Source organism: Alosa pseudoharengus, unplaced genomic scaffold (assembly GCF_046254945.1).
Source record: "Alosa pseudoharengus isolate Yale_2024_CS ecotype anadromous, Long Island Sound unplaced genomic scaffold, YU_APseudo_1.1 YU_APseudo_1.1_scf_13, whole genome shotgun sequence".
Lineage (NCBI taxonomy): Eukaryota > Metazoa > Chordata > Actinopteri > Clupeiformes > Clupeidae > Alosa > Alosa pseudoharengus.
This window is the reverse complement of record NW_027468598.1, coordinates 20882620-20902531: the sequence shown is the minus strand read 5'-3', so window position 1 is coordinate 20902531 and position 19912 is coordinate 20882620. Positions and strand designations below refer to the sequence as shown.

Here is a 19912-nt window from a genome sequence, read left to right as displayed (position 1 = left end):
GTGTGTCTGGGATGTCAGTTTTTGTGTCAAACACGGACAGCCGTGGCCTACTGGTTAGCACTTCGGACTTGTAACCGGAGGGTTGCCGTTTCAAACCCCGACCAGTAGGCACGGCTGAAGTGCCCTTGAGCAAGGCACCTAACCCCTCACTGATCCCCGAGCGCCGCTGTTGCAGGCAGCTCACTGCGCCGGGATTAGTGTGTGCTTCACCTCACTGTGTGTTCACTGTGTGCTGAGTGTGTTTCACTAATTCACGGATTGGGATAAATGCAGAGACCAAATTTTCCTCACGGGATCAAAAGAGTATATATACTTTTATATAAAGACATATAGACAGATATTTTTCTCCATCATTCACAATTGTAAAGCAGAGTCATAACAGGAAAAGAATACCAGTCAGCTTTCCATTATTCTGTAACCTCAGTTTGCTTGTTCACATTTTTCATGCAGTTTAGTAGTTTGCCAGTGGTGTGTGTTGTGTGTGGCTTAGTGAATGTGGGTGCCCAGTTTGAAAGAGAGAGGACCCCCTGATGTGTGATTGGCTGGTCTGCTGCTGCTGGGATGGCTTTTTTTTCTGTCTGCACCCTACTATGTCCTACCAGTGGATGGTATAGTACTACACTACACACATAGTGTCGTCTTAACTATATATATTAGAAAGCTAGATACCGCATTGGGCTCCAGAACGTACGTAAATAGCCCTGCCATCTGGGTGGGGGCAACAGTCACTGGATGCCAATGGTGAAGCATGTGACTGACTGGAAATCAGACAGGTGCCTCTGATTGCCGGCAAGTGTTACCCATAGACAGTAAGGTGTTGCCCCCAGCAATATGGCGGCTGTGTTTACGTTTGCCACTAAATAGAACTCGACAGACAATGCGGTATCTAGCTTTCAAATATCTATCTTAAACACGAATTTGTAATGTACTATGTACTGTAGTAGTTCCTACTAAGGTGTTCCTAGCAGTGCATACTATAGCACCGGGGGGGGGGGGGGGGAGACAGAGACCACTGCAAAATTATCAGTTTCTCTGATGTTACTATTTATGGGGTTGTGTTTGAGTAAAATTAACAGTTTTGTTTTATTGTATCAACTACTGACAACATTTCTCCCAAATTCCAAATAAAAATATTGTAATTTTCTGCAAATAATTGCTATAAATTACAAATGGTCAAAAAAAAAAAAAGATGCCGTGTTTTCAGACCTCAAATAATGCAAAGAAAATAACACCAATGACCGTAACACCAATGACAATTTGGAGAAAAAACAAGATCTTTTACAAAATGGCTGCCATGCAACAGACCACATGTCATCAGAAATATGAAATCACTTAATTATTAAACATACTTTCAATATATATATATTTTTTTTTTCACACCCACACAGCTATAAAATGAGTAACACCAATGACATCCTTAAAAGCCATGCTTAAAATTCTAAAACAAATCATGATATTTTAAACAAATGAAGTAAGACATCTCACAAACATTATACCTTTGTCCACTGCAGTTCTTCAACTGACCTCTTGACCCAAGAGAAACTTCAAAGAGTCTGTGCATTATGTCAAAATAAAGGTTTTTTGTTTAGAGTAACACCAATGACGTAATTTTTTGCATATTATTCACATTTATAATGTATTTTTGAATATTTCAGTGTTCTATTGATTTTATGCAGTGTTAAAGTTAAATGTATATGAAATTTGTAGGCCTAGTACACAGCTTAATATTCATATTTGATCAAAGGGGTGACAATTTTCAGGACCAGGCATTTTTTCTTATCTCTTATCAACTCTTTCTTATCATCTTAAGGACAGTCTATATTTATTGAATGTATACAATTATGTGATTATTGGGTCAAATTAAATGATTTAGGGGTCTACAAAAGTAAGTGACAGGCATTTCCACTTTTTTTGCAGAATGACCATAGCTGTAAACTATAGTTTGGTCTTGATACAAGTGCACCACTAGATGGCGCCGTTTTAACTAAATTCAATCTGGATGAGGGGACAAATCATAGGTTTTTTTGTGTGTGACTGCATTAACTAATACTCTGGCAAGGAAAACACTTTCTAATGATGTTTTCAGTCACTGCATGTATTGATTTTCTTATATGACTACAGGGATCGTGGCATCACATAAACACAGTTTAAAGTATTTTTACTGTTCTTAGTTAAAAAAATATTTTCATTCTGCAAACATAGAGCTTTACCAGGAACTGTTTCATCTATAGTTTGAGACACTTTCAGTCTGGCTGTTTCTGTTGTCCATTTGTTGTGCATTTCCACAGATAAACAAATTCTCACATTTCTCTTTGTCTGCAATGTGCATCTTGCTTTGGTTCGCCGACACTGATAAATTCCATCATTGGAGAAACTAGTCATGTTCACGCAAACCACAGCAGAAAAAAGTGTGTCAGGCCGGCAGAGGAAAACATGAAGTGCGCATTGTTTCCCTCCGGCTGAGCTTGCCAAATGGAAACGTGAGGATTGCACTGGGGGCTACTGGGTTGGGCCCCACACAAAAGGTCTTTGCATTAACTGCTTACTCGCAACTGCTTCTCACATGATGAGAGGTCCTGATCAGTGCTCTAATTGAAATAGCCTTACTAGCTTTCCCACCATGACCTAGTTAATCATCCATTTGTGTGAAATCTTTTAAAGATACATTTGATACTTGTAAATTATGCTGACTCAGTAGTGTGTAGTGTGATACAGTGTACCAGCTTCTTACACTGAGAAGTGCTTAGGTGCTTTTAATCTAGCATGTTTCCTAATCCTCGTGCCTCAAGCACTCCTGTATTTCTACTGCCATAGTCCCCGTAATCTCCATACAGCAACCAGCCCACTGCAAGCCACACAAGCAGCGGCCTGTTTAGGGTCTCGCAGGTGAGGTGGTGGTGATAGTGATCGTGCTTTGCTCTTGTCAAACTAAATATGTCCCACCTACCTATTTACCTGACTGAAAAGAGGAAGTATTGGAAGTTTTATGACCATGTTATGCTTTGTTTTGGATCCAAATGGGGCCGCTGCTGTACTAAAACCTTAGTGTCTAGTGACTGGCCAAAGGACCCTCTGAATGGTGGTATTGTCACTTGGGTCTGGGAAAATGACATGATCAAAAATGTAAATAGCGTGCTCATGTGCTGCTGAGCTGTGTGGCACACTAGACTTTTGGCATGCATTAAAGTGTGTGCCAGTGGCCTCCTCTCCAGGGAGGTTATTGCCATGGAGACCATTTTTGCTGCCATGGTGAATGAAAACAAAGATTTGGTGGATTCTGAATTCTGTATTTCACACAGGATTAGTGGGAGGACCCCACTACAGCGTGGCCAACGCGCCTCACACTGTCCGGGACTGACCTTTGTTGAATTATACTCTCTTTCCCTTTTTTGAAGAGCTTTGTGAAGTGGCTAGCCAGAGCCCTTTATGGCCATCCTGTGGCAGGTGTCCGCCCTGCTCTCCTGAGAACATGTGAGAGTCAGCTGACTGGAGATTTTTGGCTGCCGTGCCGGTAGTTTTAATGCTCACTTAGAGTTGGAAGGGTGAGGGAGGCACTGGATGCAGATTATCCCCTTGTCAAGAATGTGACCCTTTTCCACCCAATTCCTTAAGTCGCCTCAGGGAGAGAGAGTGAGAGAGAGAGAGAGAAAGAGAGGTGGGGCCAAAGTCGCCCCACCGAACATCAGATTCTGGCGTGCTGGGACCACTTGAAACGGATATGTTTTATATGCAGCAGGGCCTTGCTTTGTCAGCAGGAAATGAAATAGCGGACACCCAGTAAGGCGATAAAATAATAAAGTTGCTGTAACATACATCAAATGATTGAACAGGGGCTAGAGTCTGTTGCTGTATTGTTCTTATAGCTGAATTTTAAGGGCACCTTAATGAGAATTGGGCAACCGTTATACACTTTGTATTACCACCATGAAAAAAAGCAGTCATGCTTCAGTACTTTATTAAACCCTGTTGACACTGTATTTGCTTTTCTTTCCTCACATTGCTTCACACATTCCATAAAATCAAAACAATTACTGCCACAGACTTTACAAAACTAAATCCACAATTGTAGAAAGAATAGTTGTGTAGAGTATCAACACTGTTGTTAATTTTAAGGGTAACCAAAACGATCTTTGGCCATTTGTGAGGCCCTAAATGTAACTATGGTATAGTTAAGATTCAAACACTCGAGAGAACAGCGAAGACCTTTCTCTGTTTCTTCCTTTCACGTCTTTCCTGCTTCTTGTGTTTTGGTTTCTGTGGGTCTCCGGGAGGGATACCGGTCAGTAGAAATAGCGGGGTCTCCTGTGTGCTTGTGTCTTTGACAGTTGGCCTTTGCTGGGCCAAAGCGCTTGTGTCGGACTGGGGAGGGACTGTGGTGGCACTCACACCAGCGGTCAACATCACCTCATAGTCAGCTTTGTCTGGGTTTTGCACAGGAACCGTGTGGGTGGACGTGGGAGTTAAAATGGGGGCGAAAGTCGTGCTAAAAATGTGACCGATTTTCCTCCGTTCTCTGGACTCTCTTGACCTTTGTCGCTTGCCTTTCCGTGAGGGTTCCACGGGTTTACTGATTGGGGGAGGCGCCAGTCTAGCCACACTCTGGTAGTCCAGTCTTTTAGGGGGGACGTGGTAGCCCAGCGTGCTCACCTCAGAGGCTGAAACTACCGGAGTCCCACCAGTGGGCTCCTCCTCACTCCCTGTGTGCTGAGGCCCCTCTCCTTCCTCTAAAGGAGGTATAACTTTTCCCGCTCTCTTTCTCCCCACTCCCATCCCCCTCTCCTTTGACCTCGGCCTTTTGGCTCGGGGAGGCTTGGTGGTGGGCGCCCCTGCTGTCGTGGCAACGGGGCCCTCTTCGCTTGCGTTTCCCAGGGTGCCTGAGCTGGGCTGTCCCGCAGCCTCAGCTTGCCTGCTTTCAACCGTAGTGCCGTCGCTGCCGTCTCTGACAGAGTCCGTGATGGACTGATCTTCTTGTGTGTCCTCGTTAGCTTTCGGGGTGTTGGGGGAGGGCGTAGCTGCTCGCAGCATGTGCCTCAGCCTCTTCTGCCCCAGCCTCACTCTCTCTCTGTGGGTCTTGGTTTTGATAATCCCCATGTTTACAGTGAGAGTGGGAGATGCAGTGGCGGAAAGCGTGCGCTTGTCATCGTCCTTGTCCTTCGGCGACTCTTCTTTCGCTGATTCCGCAGGCGACGTTGCACCGGCTGCCCTCTGAGGCTCGTCCCTCATCATGGTGTTCGACAGCTCCTCTTTGGCCTCCAGGTCTGCCTCGCTCCTCATGAAATTGTCCACGTTGGCCTCCGCCTGCTTGGTTAGCGCCGGGTCTTCGATGATGTTGGTCCTGCTACTGACCTCTTCGGGCACGTGGCAGGAGGGAGCGCCCACTGCGCCCTCGTCCGTCTTAACCACCGTCTCCACGCTCGGCCTCCTCTTCCTCCCTTTGCCCTTCCCCCTCCTCTTTTTGTTCTTCCTCTTCTTACCGCCGGCATTCTTCTTCCGTTTCTTCTCCGAGCCCTGCGTCTCCTCCTTAGTCGCGTCTGGTGAGGAGCCCTGTGAGGTGGATACGGTGGCGAGCACTTTGATGAAATCCTCGGCCGCGGTCACCATGTTGGTGAGCGAGGGCGCCTCCGGGGTAGTGGTCTGCGAGCCGGACCCGGTGGACTGTGCGGTGCCGGCTCCCTCCGGAGTCTCCTCTGGCTCTATGCCAGGCTCCTCAGTGTTCTCCAGAGGAGGTAAGGGCAGATCATCAATGACATCAATGCCACCAAAATCATAAGCTATGGACTCTTTTAGCACAGCCACGGGAACCTTGTCGTACTGCTTACACCTACAGGGTGGCAGAGAGAGTTGGGAAACAGAATGAGGCGTGCACAATGGAGGTGTGGGTTTAGAAAGGTGCAATAAATATAATTTTCCAATTGCAAGACCGCTTACATATATTGGAATAGTGAGTTCAGACAGAGATACTTACACTCCATACCAGTGTCTTTCAACACACTGCTCCTCATAGGATAATTCAAAGCAGGGTGCCTCGATGACATTGAAGAATGCCTGTCCAACAACCCTGGAGGAAGTGTCATTCACTTCCCGGAGACATGCCTTCAATCTACAAAACAAAAAACAGCCCTGGACATTTAATGAATTTTATGACTTATGACTTTATGACTTTTTCTTTGTTTAAACAAAAGCCTGTCTGAATGTACTTTCAATATTTAAACTGAATGTGGTTATCATTCAATTGTTTTACAGTGTTTCAATTATAAGTAAAAAGATTTCAAACAGATTAGATCATAACACTCACTGAGAAATGTTATCTAAAAGAGGCTTATTCCATACACACGACTTTTATTCGTTCAGCTCATGCAGCTTTGCGAAGGATTCTTGAACTCACGCGTTATCGCAGTCGCAGTGGCTAATTGAGTGCCATTTAAAGTTGGTGTAGCCATAATTGGAGGAGAAGGCATGGATGACGTGGGGACAGTGGTCATGCACGCGGCAACATTTGTCGGTCTCAGCGAATTCCCCTGAAAATGACCAAGTGCGAACGCATCCTTTCAGCCATTTACTGAATCAAGACAGGTCGCAAGCAAACTGAGTAACACTTTCATGCAGGTTTCAAAGGTTAGACTATGTGTTTTAGTGTCCAAGGTACATTTACATTTGCAACAAAACATTTATGATTTAAATGAATTGAATAAATCGTTCATCACACTCACCGAGCTGGTCATAATTTTCAGCATTGTTACCGGCGCCACACCACAAAGTCCCAGGGTAGGTAAAGCCGCGCTTGGATCTGCGCAGGATGGAAGACTCTGTTCCTTTCCTTTCGACTTTTCCCCTCTCCCGTACTGGCAGTTGACTTGCAGCATCTGTCGAGCGCTTCGATTTCAAATGGAGGCACTTCAACTTAATGTCAGTAATGTTCGTGAAGCTGGGATTCAAAGCGGTGGGAATTGTGCCCTGACCTCTTAGTCCCAGTTTACACACATACATGAACGATTTAACTTGCATTTGGTCTGTTGTTAACGCGCAGTCGACTAGTTTACCAGTGGCATCGTGAACGGAACGGACTTCTTCAATTCCGTCCGACACTTGAAGCAGATGGTACTCGCCGACATTTGACCTTTTGGCGCAGAGGGTATTGTTGAGCAAGTAAAATAATTCTTTACTCTCCTTCTCTGCCTCCAAGGAATTGCTTAAGAAGTCTGCCTTAACGAATTCCCCGTCTAAGTAGGACAGGAAGACGAAAAACACCGACCACATTGCTGCAGGCTGCAATTTCAGCACCACCAGCACCAAGACAGCACCACAACCTGACTGCCTCCGCTTGCTGCCGAGTGTCGATTTATTGGGAGCATTGAACAGGGGGCGAGTATTAATAAAGTTGACGGTCGATAATGGGAGTGGTCTGTCATTTAATTAACCCTTCACTGATTGGTCAGCTGTCGACATTCGACACAGAAGCACCAAAACAGATATTTTTGAGTGTCTGCGCCTGCAGGACTGCATTTTAAAGATATCATTGTTTCTTTTCCCACATAGGGCTACTTTATGCAGTGAACAAAATATATGCACCAATAAACAAGGCCTTTATTTAGGGAAGTGACAGGGGATTGCTAATTAACTTGGCAGTAGATTCAAATCTTCAATTCGTGGTTTATATCTGCATTTTATTGACAAGGTACAGTGTAATTAAATATAGTCTGCGGTGTTGGAGCACACCACTACACTGAAGTAGTAAGACTTGTAAAGTAGCCTACTACTGGCTGAAGTTTTGACCGCAAGTTACCCCTTACGTTCTCCGTTTCCCACTGAAACTGGCGATTTACTTCAATGACGCAGCAAGGAGGAGGTTCTTACAACGCTTTCCATGGTAACAAGGGATGGGGTGATTCTGTCGACCCAACGAGATTGGGCATCTTTCAAATACCACAAAAGGGATGGGAAATGGCCCAGTTTAAGATGTAAACTGAACTCTGCGCTGCGGAAGAAAGGGCCCAAAAGGAGGACGTTTTATCATCTTGGGGGACCTGCATCTCCCATCTTCTGTCAGTCACTTTCTGGGGTGACATGTCTCGTCAGAAAAGATGCAGCAAAGACTGCATGTACGAACAAGCTTCCCAAAGAGGTTATTGTCAGGCCTCCCATGCATTAGGTGGTTCATATGTCTCACTGAGTGACTTAATGAAGATGGTAATGGCCAAGGCCAAATGGGAGCCTAATTAACTGCAATGAATCGGTTACCAATCAGCGTGTTAAGGCGAACGAAATCCAGATTTAATAGGCCGAAATTCAGATTTAATACAGAAGACGTTGCACAGACTACTTTTGGCATTCGTTAAAAGTTCGATTTCAAAAGTTTGCTCAATTTGGATAAAGAAATAAATAAAGCGGTGCAATAAATAAATAGGCGGTGCAATGGGAGAGGAAATGAAAGATGATAGCCTATTTGAATGTAGACTATTCATCATCTCCCTCGCAGTGCAGGGCAAGGGGTTTTCAGTCACATGGGCAACTGAGTAGCTCATAAAGGACTTCTCCAAAGGAATGGGGTGGCTGAAAGCAATCGGATTGGAAAGAAGGCGGGGAAATGATGCAAAATCAGCAGAGGTAACAATGGACTTAAAATCCCGTCCGTTTATTATGAATTATTATTCAGTAGGCTACCTACTGCCTGTGCCAAGGATGCTAATCCTTATGTAGGATACCTGTGCCAGTTAGAGCATATTAACATTCTAAAATAGGCTATACAAATAAGACTCAGACTAGTTTTATAATAGCCTGTTAACTATTTGGCCATCCAATGGGAGTCTACACCATAGTTTATTTGATGAATATTTGACCACGCTAATTTGGACACAGTTGGACAGTGGGCCGTTACAAAGCACCAACATCTGTTGTCTGTGTTATGTGTAACGTTTTGGTTTATTCCCAGGGACCCATATGCCACCCTAAACCCCCCAAAATAAAGGTGACCGGGCAAATAGGCTCCTCTTTAGTCCACTTCTGCATCACAATATTTGGAAGAAAATATTTATCACGCATCAACGCCTACCCACTGAATAATATAACCAGGGAGTGGAGACGCACGTTTGTTCGCATGCGGCTGGATCAAGGTAAACTTCTCTGTGGCCATGACATCGATAGTTTAGTTTTTGTCACTTCAATCCAGATAATGAATTTAGATTTGTTTGCACCTGTAGGCAGGGGTGTTACTGTGTCTTCAATATTGGGACACACTTTACATTAGAGATAATAGGGCCTACACTATGTCTAAAACACCCATGCATGATCTGTTACCTCACCTTATCCAGACATCTGCATAAAAACATTTAACTCACACGGGAAATGGACATGGCCATAAGTTACTCAAAACCCTTTGCTATGTTTTTAGAAACAGAAATTACATCATAGAGTTAAAAAAACTGAGATTTAGGCCAGCCGACAGTGTGGAGACAGTGGCTCTGCAACTGCCATGATCACACACACTGGTGTGCTTAAGTGTTTGGTGTATTTGATGATGAGTAGCCTGTACTGTGCGACTGCAGTTCTTTTCTATTTCAGAATGTTCAACAATATCCATAACCTTAAGACTGTTTATTCAGTGATTAGCCAGCTATACCACCAGAAACCAACAATCATGTAAGACCTGCATGCTCTCTCTCCCATGCGCATGAAAACTGCGCGCATGTTTAAGATTTGTTTCAGTACTTTCTATCTGCTTTCCTTTTGGACAGAGGAAAATATTTCCCTGTTATGATGTTAATTTCTGTCCTATTTAAGCTAATAAGTAGGGGTGTAAAGATTAACCGATACTTATCGGTATCCGTTTGCTCAGACTCTCATTCAGCGCGTTCGTCCCACTTCCGGTTTTGAAACTATACGTGGTACGGAATTGTGGGTAATGCAGTTCGTTTTTGGTTACATTCATTGCCCAAAGTTGTCAAATGACGTCATTACCCATACACCTACTGCAACTTAAAGAAACACGCCACCCAAAATCAGTAGTAATATATGTTCTTACCTTAACTTTCACGAGTTGAGTCGTACCTCTCCCGCGTCGGTATGAGCACTCAAACGCTCTGGTGCGCGGCGCGAATGTGTTAGCATGTTGCTATGCTAGCGGGCGTAGAGAGAGTAAGATGGCATTAATCTACGTCCACTACATCCACGTTTTCCCTACTTAAATACAGTTGCACAAGTAGTTGATTAAAAATTTTAGGGCACACAACATGAAACATGACGATTTTCCAAGCGAATAAACAGGAGAACTACAATGTCTGGCGGAATAGCACTTGGGAGTACTTTGACCTAGGTAGTAATATTAATTAACACCTAATTGTAGATCCTATCCACCACAGAGTTTAGAATCCATGCTTGATCGACCCCTCAGCCTACCCCTCCCCTTTGAGCGAGAGAGAGGCACACACACTAGAGATGCGCTGATGGGCTATTATTTCAACCATAACTGCATAGCAAAACTTAATCCATCCATCAGCAAAGTTGATGTTGTTGATTCCAAAAATAATTCTGTGGAAATGCATGGATTACAGTTTCTTCCAGTAGCAGCAACTGGAATTATTTTTGGAATCTGATCCCTTATCATACCAGTTCATTCTTACTCGTCGCTCGACTTATCGTGACTAAATTCAAGATGCCTGCAAACGCTAAACTTCGAGAAGATACTGTCTGTATAAATTGTCTTGTAAGTAAACTACCAGTGCTTTTTCAAAGTTCTCAATGTCTCGTTTTAAATGTCAGGGCCCTTGGAAGTCTACCAATGAAGTGTGGAGATACACTGAGCCTTGTAAATGGTGTAAAACAGTGATTTATTTGCATGGCTATGCCGATGCCGAGGCACCACCATTGACCGCCTTGTTGGTAGCATTGGCTAACTAGCGCCAGATTTCGGAGTGCAGGTGACAAGCCGAGATGGGCTATGAGACATACGTTCACACTCGGTATCATGTTTCAAAACACTTTAGGTCAAAATCACACCGGAATTCTCCTTTAACATTACCAACCTCCCTGCTTAGGGACTGTACGATATTTAGGGGGGGAGGGCTGGTCGCCAGACGATCGGGTTAAAAATGTTCTGCCTGGCCCTCCCCCCTGGTCAATTTTATTTTTCCAGGGGCCTCCCCCCGGCTCAAAAAAATTCTCCTAGGCCCTCCCCCCTACGTGATTCAAATAAAACTGGTTGAAAAATGACATTTACAAGGTTAAAACGGCCAGCAAATGCCATAAGCACACATAGACACACACGGGGCTACAAACCAGTGTTGCGCCGGTTTGGTCACAAGCGGCCCGCGGTCGCCCGATATTTTAATCAACCCGACCGCAACTCGGACCGCAAATATTAATTAGGACAAAATTATACCCGACCCGCGATCCGACCCGCTTATTTACAAAATGTGTGCTTTTGGTTATAGCCTGCATGCAGTAGTCCATTTCTGTAAAACAAATTAATTTATTTGCGAAACTTTGGACACTCACTAAAACATTCCTGCAGGCTTCCCGTTTCGGCTGTCATACTTTTAAATGGCTTCGCAAGAAGTAGGCCTACATAGACCATAACCTGTACTACTGTCATCTTCTTTAAGAACTTTTCCCAATATTTCCCATAGCCCATATCGCTTTTCCTGAAGGGGTGTCTTTATTATTTTAACTCGCGTCTTCAGCTTCTTTACTGTTGACTTACTGTATTGATGCTTTACTGTATTGATGCTAGCCTTCTCGTGATATTTTAAGTAGGCCTATTTGTAGAAAATATATATTTAATTAATTTTAACTGACCCGCCCGCAAATGACCCGAATATCATTAAAATATTTGGTTTATGACCCATAACCGCGGGTGACCTGCAAGCTTATGAGGGGAGTTGTGGGAGATTCAGGTAGGGTTGCGACTTTTTGGACTCGCCCACTCTGTCAAAGAGACGTGAATCATGTTTTGGCCTACAAACCTTTTAAAATATCGAAAACGGATCATTGATCAGGGGAAAAAAATATCATGGATCAGGAAAAAATAATTTTCCTCGGCCCTCCCCCCAGGCCAAAAAAATTCTCCTGGGCCTTCCCCTAAGGCTTAAAAAATTCTCTTAGGCCCCCCCGGTAAATATCGTACAGTCCCTTAACTCACCACAACTTTGTAGGTCTTGTCCCTCATGCTGCTGACCCTTACAAAACCCACAAACTGACTCTCGGACACACAACAGTCAATAATGTGACCCGATTTAAAGTGGCTTTCACCCCTTTGGACACTCACTAAAACATAATATATTTCATACCTGTGTTGCAGCATGTAGGCTAATGTTAGCTGCATTATGTAATGACATACAATGTCGGAAATGCTAAAGGTTAGCCTCATAGATATATATATATGTATATATCTATGGGTTAGCCTGTCGGCTAGTGCTAGCCTACCTGAAAAGTTTGAGTGTTTAAACTAACATTTACAGTGGTCTATTTGATAGTGTATTGGCCCTGACTAAGTTGTGATGTATAAACCCCAATCCTTGTTGATACAAGTACCAATATTCGTCAAGAAAGTTTTTAATCACATTAAGATTTTCGCCATAGGCAGTAAAAAACTCCGCCATGTTTGTCAATATTTTTCCACTGAGAAAGTTTCAAACTATGACCATAACGGCCTTTCCACCAATCAGAGGCATCACTGTGGGATTGTGGGATTGTTCAGGATTGTGGGTAATGAAGTACTTATCCAAGAGATCGCGAATAAAATGCATTTATCTCAAAACAAGGTTAGTGCCCCACGAACTCTTGGTGTCTATAGGAGCATATACAATCGCTTAGTACAAAGGTAGCTGGTTTTAAGTCTACCACGTGCAGTTAAGTTTTTATACCACAATTGTCAATGGAGAAATTGCATTGAATTTTTACATCCGGCATCGGCTGTGGGCGGGACTGTGCAGCTCTATTCTCTGGTAGAAGCAAGGGGGCAGGCGAATTCCCGGAAGTAGAAGAATCGACGTAGGCTGGAGGGACCATCTCTCTGCTAACTCCCATAGAAGTCCATCCATTCTAGGATTTTTTTGAAATACCATAACTTCATATAACATATATCCTGTGCCGATATTGTAGCTTCTGTGTAATCCACATAAACACTACAAAGGCAAAACAGACTCCACTACCTCGTCCGTAACGTTGGTTACCCATAAGAATGGTTAGCTTGTTCGGTTGGAGGGAAGCTAGCTTTGACGTAATCTCTCTTTCGCGCCGTAGGGAGATAACCGTATTGTTTGGATAAGAAGCTCAGTCCACCTAACTGTCTATGACGGTAACTCATAAGCAAAACCTAGCATACACGACCCTATGTTAAGGTAAAGCATTACACAAAGGCTTATAATAATAAAAAAGTAAACCTAATTTTTATAAAAAGGCACTAATCATTTCAGAGGTTTTCGATGGATTGACCGTAGGTCGGAAAAGTGGAAAGAAGATTAGCTTCAAGGCTATAACTTTTTTGTTTTGTTTTAGCATGACTGTTTTTGAAGATGATCATGTGTGGTAGCTTCAACATTAACACGACTTGGTGAGGATGATATTAATAATAATACATAAATACATGTTTAACTTTGATCACTTTGAAGGCGAAGGAAGTGTAAGAATAATTTCTGTGTATCTATCATATGAGTTACAAGATTCAGTTCGATGGCTAACGTCACGAAGTTAAGTGTGAGTCTGCGCAGTACTGGGGGGACCAACTGAAAAATCGTTCTATTTGACTCAGTGCCCTCCCATTGAAAACGACGGAGTCTGTTCGTCCATTTCTTTTACTGTCTATGGGTAGAAGCCATAGACAGTAAAAGAAATGGACGAACAGACTCCGTCGTTCTCAATGGCAGGGTACTGAGTCATTTTTCAGTTGGTCCCCCCAGTACTGCGCAGACTCGCACTTAACTTCGTGACGTTAGCCATCGAACTGAATCTTGTAACTCATATGATAGATAGGCTACACAGAAATTCTTCTCACACTTCCTTCGCCTTCAAAGTCATCAAAGTTAAACATTTATTTATGTATTATTATTAATATCATCCTCACAAGTGATATCAAGTCGTGTTAATGTTGAAACTACCACACATGATCATCTTCAAAAACAGTCATGGTAAAACAAAACAAAAAAGTTATAGCCTTGAGGCTAATCTTCTTTCCACTTTTCTGACCTACGTCAATCCATCGAAAACCTCTGAAATGATTATCGTTAGACTACCTAACGGTAAAACTACTGTTTTTCCATTAGGTTTACTTGCCTCTATGCTTTACCTTAACATACCGGTAGGCTACAATGCTATTGTAGGCTACATAGCTTTGTTCACGAGTTTCCGTGCTGGCTGGACTACGCTTCTTATCCAAACAATACGGTTATCTCCCTTCAGTGTGTTAGCTTCCCTTCAACCGGACATGCTAAACATTCTTCTCACGGGAACCTAACGTTACGTACGAGGTAGTCGAGTCTTGTTTTGCCTTTTATTGTTTATGTAGATAATACAGAAGCTAAAATATTGGCACATGATATATGTTACATGAAGTTATGGGAGTTCAAAAAAATCCTAAATGGATGGGCGTTCTATGGGGTTAGCAGAGAGTTGATAACCACCGCTACATCGATGCTTCTACTTCCGGGAATTCGCCTGCCCCCTTGGTAGAAGCCAATGTCTTAGCAACATGCTAACACATTCGCGCCGCGTGCCAGAGCGTTTGAGTGCACATACCGACGCGGGAGAGGTACGACTGAACTCGTGAAAGTTAAGGTAAGAACATATATTACTACTGATTTTGGGTGGCGTGTTCTTTTAAGCATGTGACAACTTGCACTCGGTCGGCTTTTGTTTTTCGAAATCCAGCGCGAAATTAAACACTTATAGCATTCCTAAACAGCACAACGATAGTCTGTAGAGTAGCCTTACTTTGATGAAGGGATTTCCTTAATGTTAAATAATAATTTGGCCCTTGCTGCTAAAACGATGCACAAATTATTAGCCAATGATTTTGTTCATATTTACTCAGACTTGTGGCATTATAGGTTTCTGCATTAGGTCTACTGTTGGAACAAAATAAGCCCAGAGAGTTTATTGATTTGTAGGCCTATTTTATTCTTGTAGGGTAGGCTAGGCTAGGCTATGCTATATGAGAAAAGGCCAAGAGTTTCTTAAGCACTTTTATTTTGGTATTGTCTTACCTCAACAAGGCTACAGCTCCATGAAAACAATCAGATATAACTCTATAAAATCTGTGAAAGATCTATAAAGTCTATACAATTGTATTTTTATGTTGTATTTGGCTGCTGTGTTTGACTGAAATGTAGACTATTCTTTTTTCATTTCAATACAGTATATGAAACAAACCTCAGTTTAGATAATCATATTCACACATTTTTTTTTGCCTAAGTGACAACCATGACCATGATAATTGATAATATAAAATTAATGTGCACCATGAGCAAATGATAAAAAAAACTTTTAGAATGCTTTCCATTCTTGAACTGCATCGAATCGCATCGAATGGTACTGAATCGTGTTTTTATAAACATGTATCTTTTCTTGTATCGAATCGTGCCCATGTATCTAGATGCGAATCGTATTGTCTTTTACATGAGAGATTCACACCCCTACTAATAAGACATTGGCATTAACTATAATACCCTAATAATGTGACGTAGAATATCCAAAGAGGTGAAGTTGAGAAAAGTTGAGAAAACATAAATCATTTCCCCAAGTGGAAATGATTCACAAGGAACGTGACAAGTCTTGAGAAGAACAACATCAGCAGGTAACACATTGAACAGCATGCATCGACAAAGCAAATATTTCTTAGACAAGCCTTTGTGTTTCAATATGCAACTTTATACTCCCACTTGTAAAAAAACTGTTTCAAATACAAAACGTATAGAATAACTGTGCCGGGTCATAGACTCAGTTTGTTTGCATAACTCACAGAGGGCAGCATTGAGTGTTCTTCTCAGAAATGTTAACGGTACGCCCCCCTTGGCTTTGGACAGCGGTGCCTAGTTTGTGCGTGTCAGTCAACTTCTGCTTCGATCTTCACCAGCTTGCAGAATGGATGCTTTGGCTGTCCCTCAAGACAGGGGAAAGGGCTGGTATATATCTCTCATGGCACCTAACACCAAAGGACCAAAGTTTGCTTGGCTTGACCCTTCAAGGCTCTACTGCAACTCCCAGGTATGCCCAGTGGCAGTCTTGCAAATGTTGCGTATTGTTTTCACACTTTCAGCTTGTTACAGTAAATACTCTTAAAGACAGCAGTTATTTTAATCACTAACCCCTTCACAGACAGATTAGCACTAGTATATTACTGCACAATCTACTGCAGAGCATTAGTTAATATCTTTTGTGTTTGTTTAAAGGCATTATCAGATTGTGTTCAGGACCTGCTGAAACCATTCCAGAATGAGTCGATTGACATTGTTGCTGGCATAGATGCCATGGGATTCATTCTAGGTAAACTGGGGGGAAAACAAGGTTCTGGCTCACAGGCTTCTGGTGAGATGTGTCTACACATATGCTGGGGATGTTATTTTGAGAACACAGGTCACACTCTGATACAGAAAGAAATTTTACCCACTGGGAAACCCACTAAATTTAGAAACACATTTGGCATCGGTCCCTCTCTCTCTCTCTCAAACCACCAGTTACACACTCTGACTCTCAGTTACACACAAAATAAATTATAAAAATTCTCTATATGTTTATGGTGTCTTTCTGTTGGTGGCTAGTTAGTTTATAATACCCTCAAATTATTTTTTTTATAACAAGGTCCTGTTAGGATAGGTAAACACATCTGTAGTTCCCCCAAGCTTCCTAGTCCATTCACCACAGAGATTTGCAGCCGGGGAATGAAAGTTTGTGAAAATGTAACCGTGTCAGCTAGGTTAACTAGAGTTGAAACAAAAATCCTTAGACTATTGCCTCTAAATATTATATATTCTGGATGTGATATCACAGTTAGCAAACTGAAAATCTATACACAATATGTCACCTCATATAATATATTATGTATCTACTCAGGGTCTGCTGTGGCTACCACTCTTGGGAAAGGTTTCCTGGCCATCCGTAAAGCAGGACATTTATGTATCGACACTCAGACCCAAGATTACAGTGACTATTCGGGGCGCGAGAAACTGATGGAAGTGCGTCTGGACGTACTCAGGCCAGGTACCACATCACACATGTGAAAACATTAGCTAGTTTAATATTGATATGGGCTGGCCATGCAGCTCTGTTGCACGGTGAATGAAAATATTTCCCCCCGAAGTTCAAGTTAGTTGCCTTTGGAACAAAGAATGTACAAGTTAGTGTTCAAGTCAGTTGCCTTCGGAACAAATGTACAATTAACGCAGCACACTTTTTTTACTTGGAAAATTAAATTGACTCAGTAAATATTGAAATTCAAGGTCTTATATTTCAGGATCCCTTGTTAAAAAGTTGATTATTTGGTCCTCAAAACCTTTTAAAATAAAACCACTTCCAAAAATATTTTCTGGCTAAATACCTTTAAGTGAAAATTCCCTGTTTTGTGATCACACATTCGGTTTCAGTGGATTGTTCCTTATTGTTTCGCCTCATTTAGTGAAAGCAGTAAAACTGTTTCAGTATCAAAATGAGTACAAGTAAAAAAGTAAAAATCAGGGAGAGTAAAAAAAGTGGAGTACGCCACCTGAAACCCCCTCTAGCCTGCTAATTATTTTGTGTTAATGGATGACCTCCAGGTGTCAAGCTGTGGGTCCATTTGAATATGGAAGAAACCTGGCTACACTGAACTTCACTCACTTTCTGTCGTCATTGGCCTATACAGTTTAGCCAAGCACATCCTGCCAGGCAGGATGTGACCTCCTGTACTTTGACTGAAAAGACCCCCTTTTGGCCATTCTACACTCCCCAGTCCAGTGAGCGAGTTCAGTTCCTGTTCCTGTCAATTGAATGTATATACACCCCAGCTGTCACTTGTTTAGGTTAAAAATAAAAGATAGATCCCTAAGAGCATGACCCCTTGCTGTTTGAGAAGGCCATTAGTCACATACACCTCATACACCAGTAAAATATGGAGGGTATAGTAGTACTTGTAGTATACTACAAACTACAATATTATATATACATACAAATATACAATACTTTGGCCTGCTCATTTAACACATTTTTACATTAAAATGCAGGGAAAGCAGATCAAGCCTATTATAAAACAAAATGTTGTGTAGGGACCACAAAAATATTGAAAGCTCAAAAAAAGTGTAAGAAACAAAACTTCTCTTTAAAGATTAAGGCATCTTTTATGGAACCTACTTTCCTTTGAAGACCATGTAAACCATGAGGGTCATCAACCAGACAAATTTGATTGAATACAAACATTACCAAATCAGTTATATTAGGTTTTTATGGCACCCCCTTTTGGGACAAAGGTGCTGCACTTCTCAACTGTACTACCACATAGTTTCAACCATTTTAAATGAGCCGATGCTAATGATAAAATTTGCATCTTTTGTCAATCTACTGCAGAAAGCAGATTTTTCACAACACTTGTTTCTTAACCTATACAAGGTATTTCCAAACAAATCCTAGATCAATATAGAGCCTTCCACAGTTTTATTAGAGGAACCACTGTTCAATGAAAGCTGGTATCTTACAGGCCTGAAGGTGCTTATAGTGGATCAGTGGATCGAGACGGGAGGCACCATGAAGGCAGCCATCCAGCTTGTGGAGAAGCAAGGGGCCACGGTGGTGGGTGAGTCTGCCTATTCACTGTTGAACCACAACACCTTATTGTCTGTGATGGTGTCCTTAAAACCATGGAGAAGCCCCTGGTCGAGGCTGGGCTCAATGTGGGGAGGAGTACAATGTTGAGCTAAGCCCACGTTCAGCACGTCAGCCAACGTTTGAAACCATCAGCCTCACGGAAGCACCCTCAGCCTGTACTGGTTTGTCACAGCAGAAATAAGGTTACAAAGCTCTCAGTTATAATATATTATAAACAACAAACAAACTACACTAATAAATAGTGACAACATACGATAACTGATACCTTTCAGACAGTAGGCCTACACTTTCACAGTAAACTAGACACATTCAAATGTGTCAGTGAAACACTCGTGGAAGTTTGATTTCTTGACATTTGGTGAAGAATGCTATTCCACGTTTTTGGATGAAAGGGTCTGCTAAATGAATAAATGTGATATAATAAATGTTTACTGATTCTGTTCAAATTGTGTGTAGGTGTTGCTGCAGTGGCCATTGAGAACAGTGAGGGTGGCACATGGATTAAGCAGAACTATAAGCACTCACACTGCATCCCAGAGGAACTCCAATCACAGATCGACAGCCAGTACCTGGAATCGTTCGCACTCTTTGGCCACAAAAAACAGTGAACCCCAGGAAACAGTGTGGGAATGAGAGTGAGAGAGAGGTAGACTATCAGAAATACGTGGGAAGCTTTTAGTGCCTCTTCCAGAGGAGATACTGATAAATGAGCCAAAAATAACACTCTCACAAGCGAGGCTTTATCTTCAGGAATCACATGAGGATGGTGCAGTCTTGTTTGGATTATTCCATGTTTGGATTGTACCTTTTTACAACTACCACAAGGTGGGGCTGTATGCAAACTAGAATTTCTAAATGCATGATAGAGATGGCCACTAAAGTTTAAACTCTTCTGTCTAAAATGTTGTCTTAGGGCAAAATACATGTGTCTCAATAGAAACTAATAAGGAATAATAATGAAACGAAATGAAGACAATTTTGGGGCAATAATAAAAAGTGCCTTCACTACATGCGGATGTGCCACACCTATGCTTTTTTACGTGAGACAGAGATCCCATTGTAAATACAACTTGATTTTATAACATGGTCATTTTCTAATGCATATGAAAAATAATTAAAAAGACAATGG

At 42.2% G+C, this 19912-nt stretch overlaps 2 protein-coding genes across 2 annotated transcripts; one reads left to right on the top strand and one right to left on the bottom strand.

The window, feature by feature from the left end:
* Positions 1-4176: 4176 nt before the first annotated feature.
* proca1 (protein interacting with cyclin A1) lies at positions 4177-7257 on the bottom strand. Its single transcript, XM_076281699.1, has 4 exons — positions 6711-7257; positions 6386-6518; positions 5966-6100; positions 4177-5821 (listed from the first exon to the last, which is right to left on the bottom strand). Exons 1-4 carry the CDS (start codon positions 7255-7257, stop codon positions 4177-4179), a joined length of 2460 nt encoding a protein of 819 aa, XP_076137814.1.
* Positions 7258-16071: 8814 nt separating this feature from the next.
* On the top strand, positions 16072-19807 carry LOC143121842 (adenine phosphoribosyltransferase). Its single transcript, XM_076282479.1, has 5 exons — positions 16072-16194; positions 16380-16473; positions 17041-17187; positions 18656-18751; positions 19240-19807. Exons 1-5 carry the CDS (start codon positions 16072-16074, stop codon positions 19389-19391), a joined length of 612 nt encoding a protein of 203 aa, XP_076138594.1. The 3' UTR covers positions 19392-19807.
* The last annotated feature ends 105 nt before the right edge of the window (positions 19808-19912 follow it).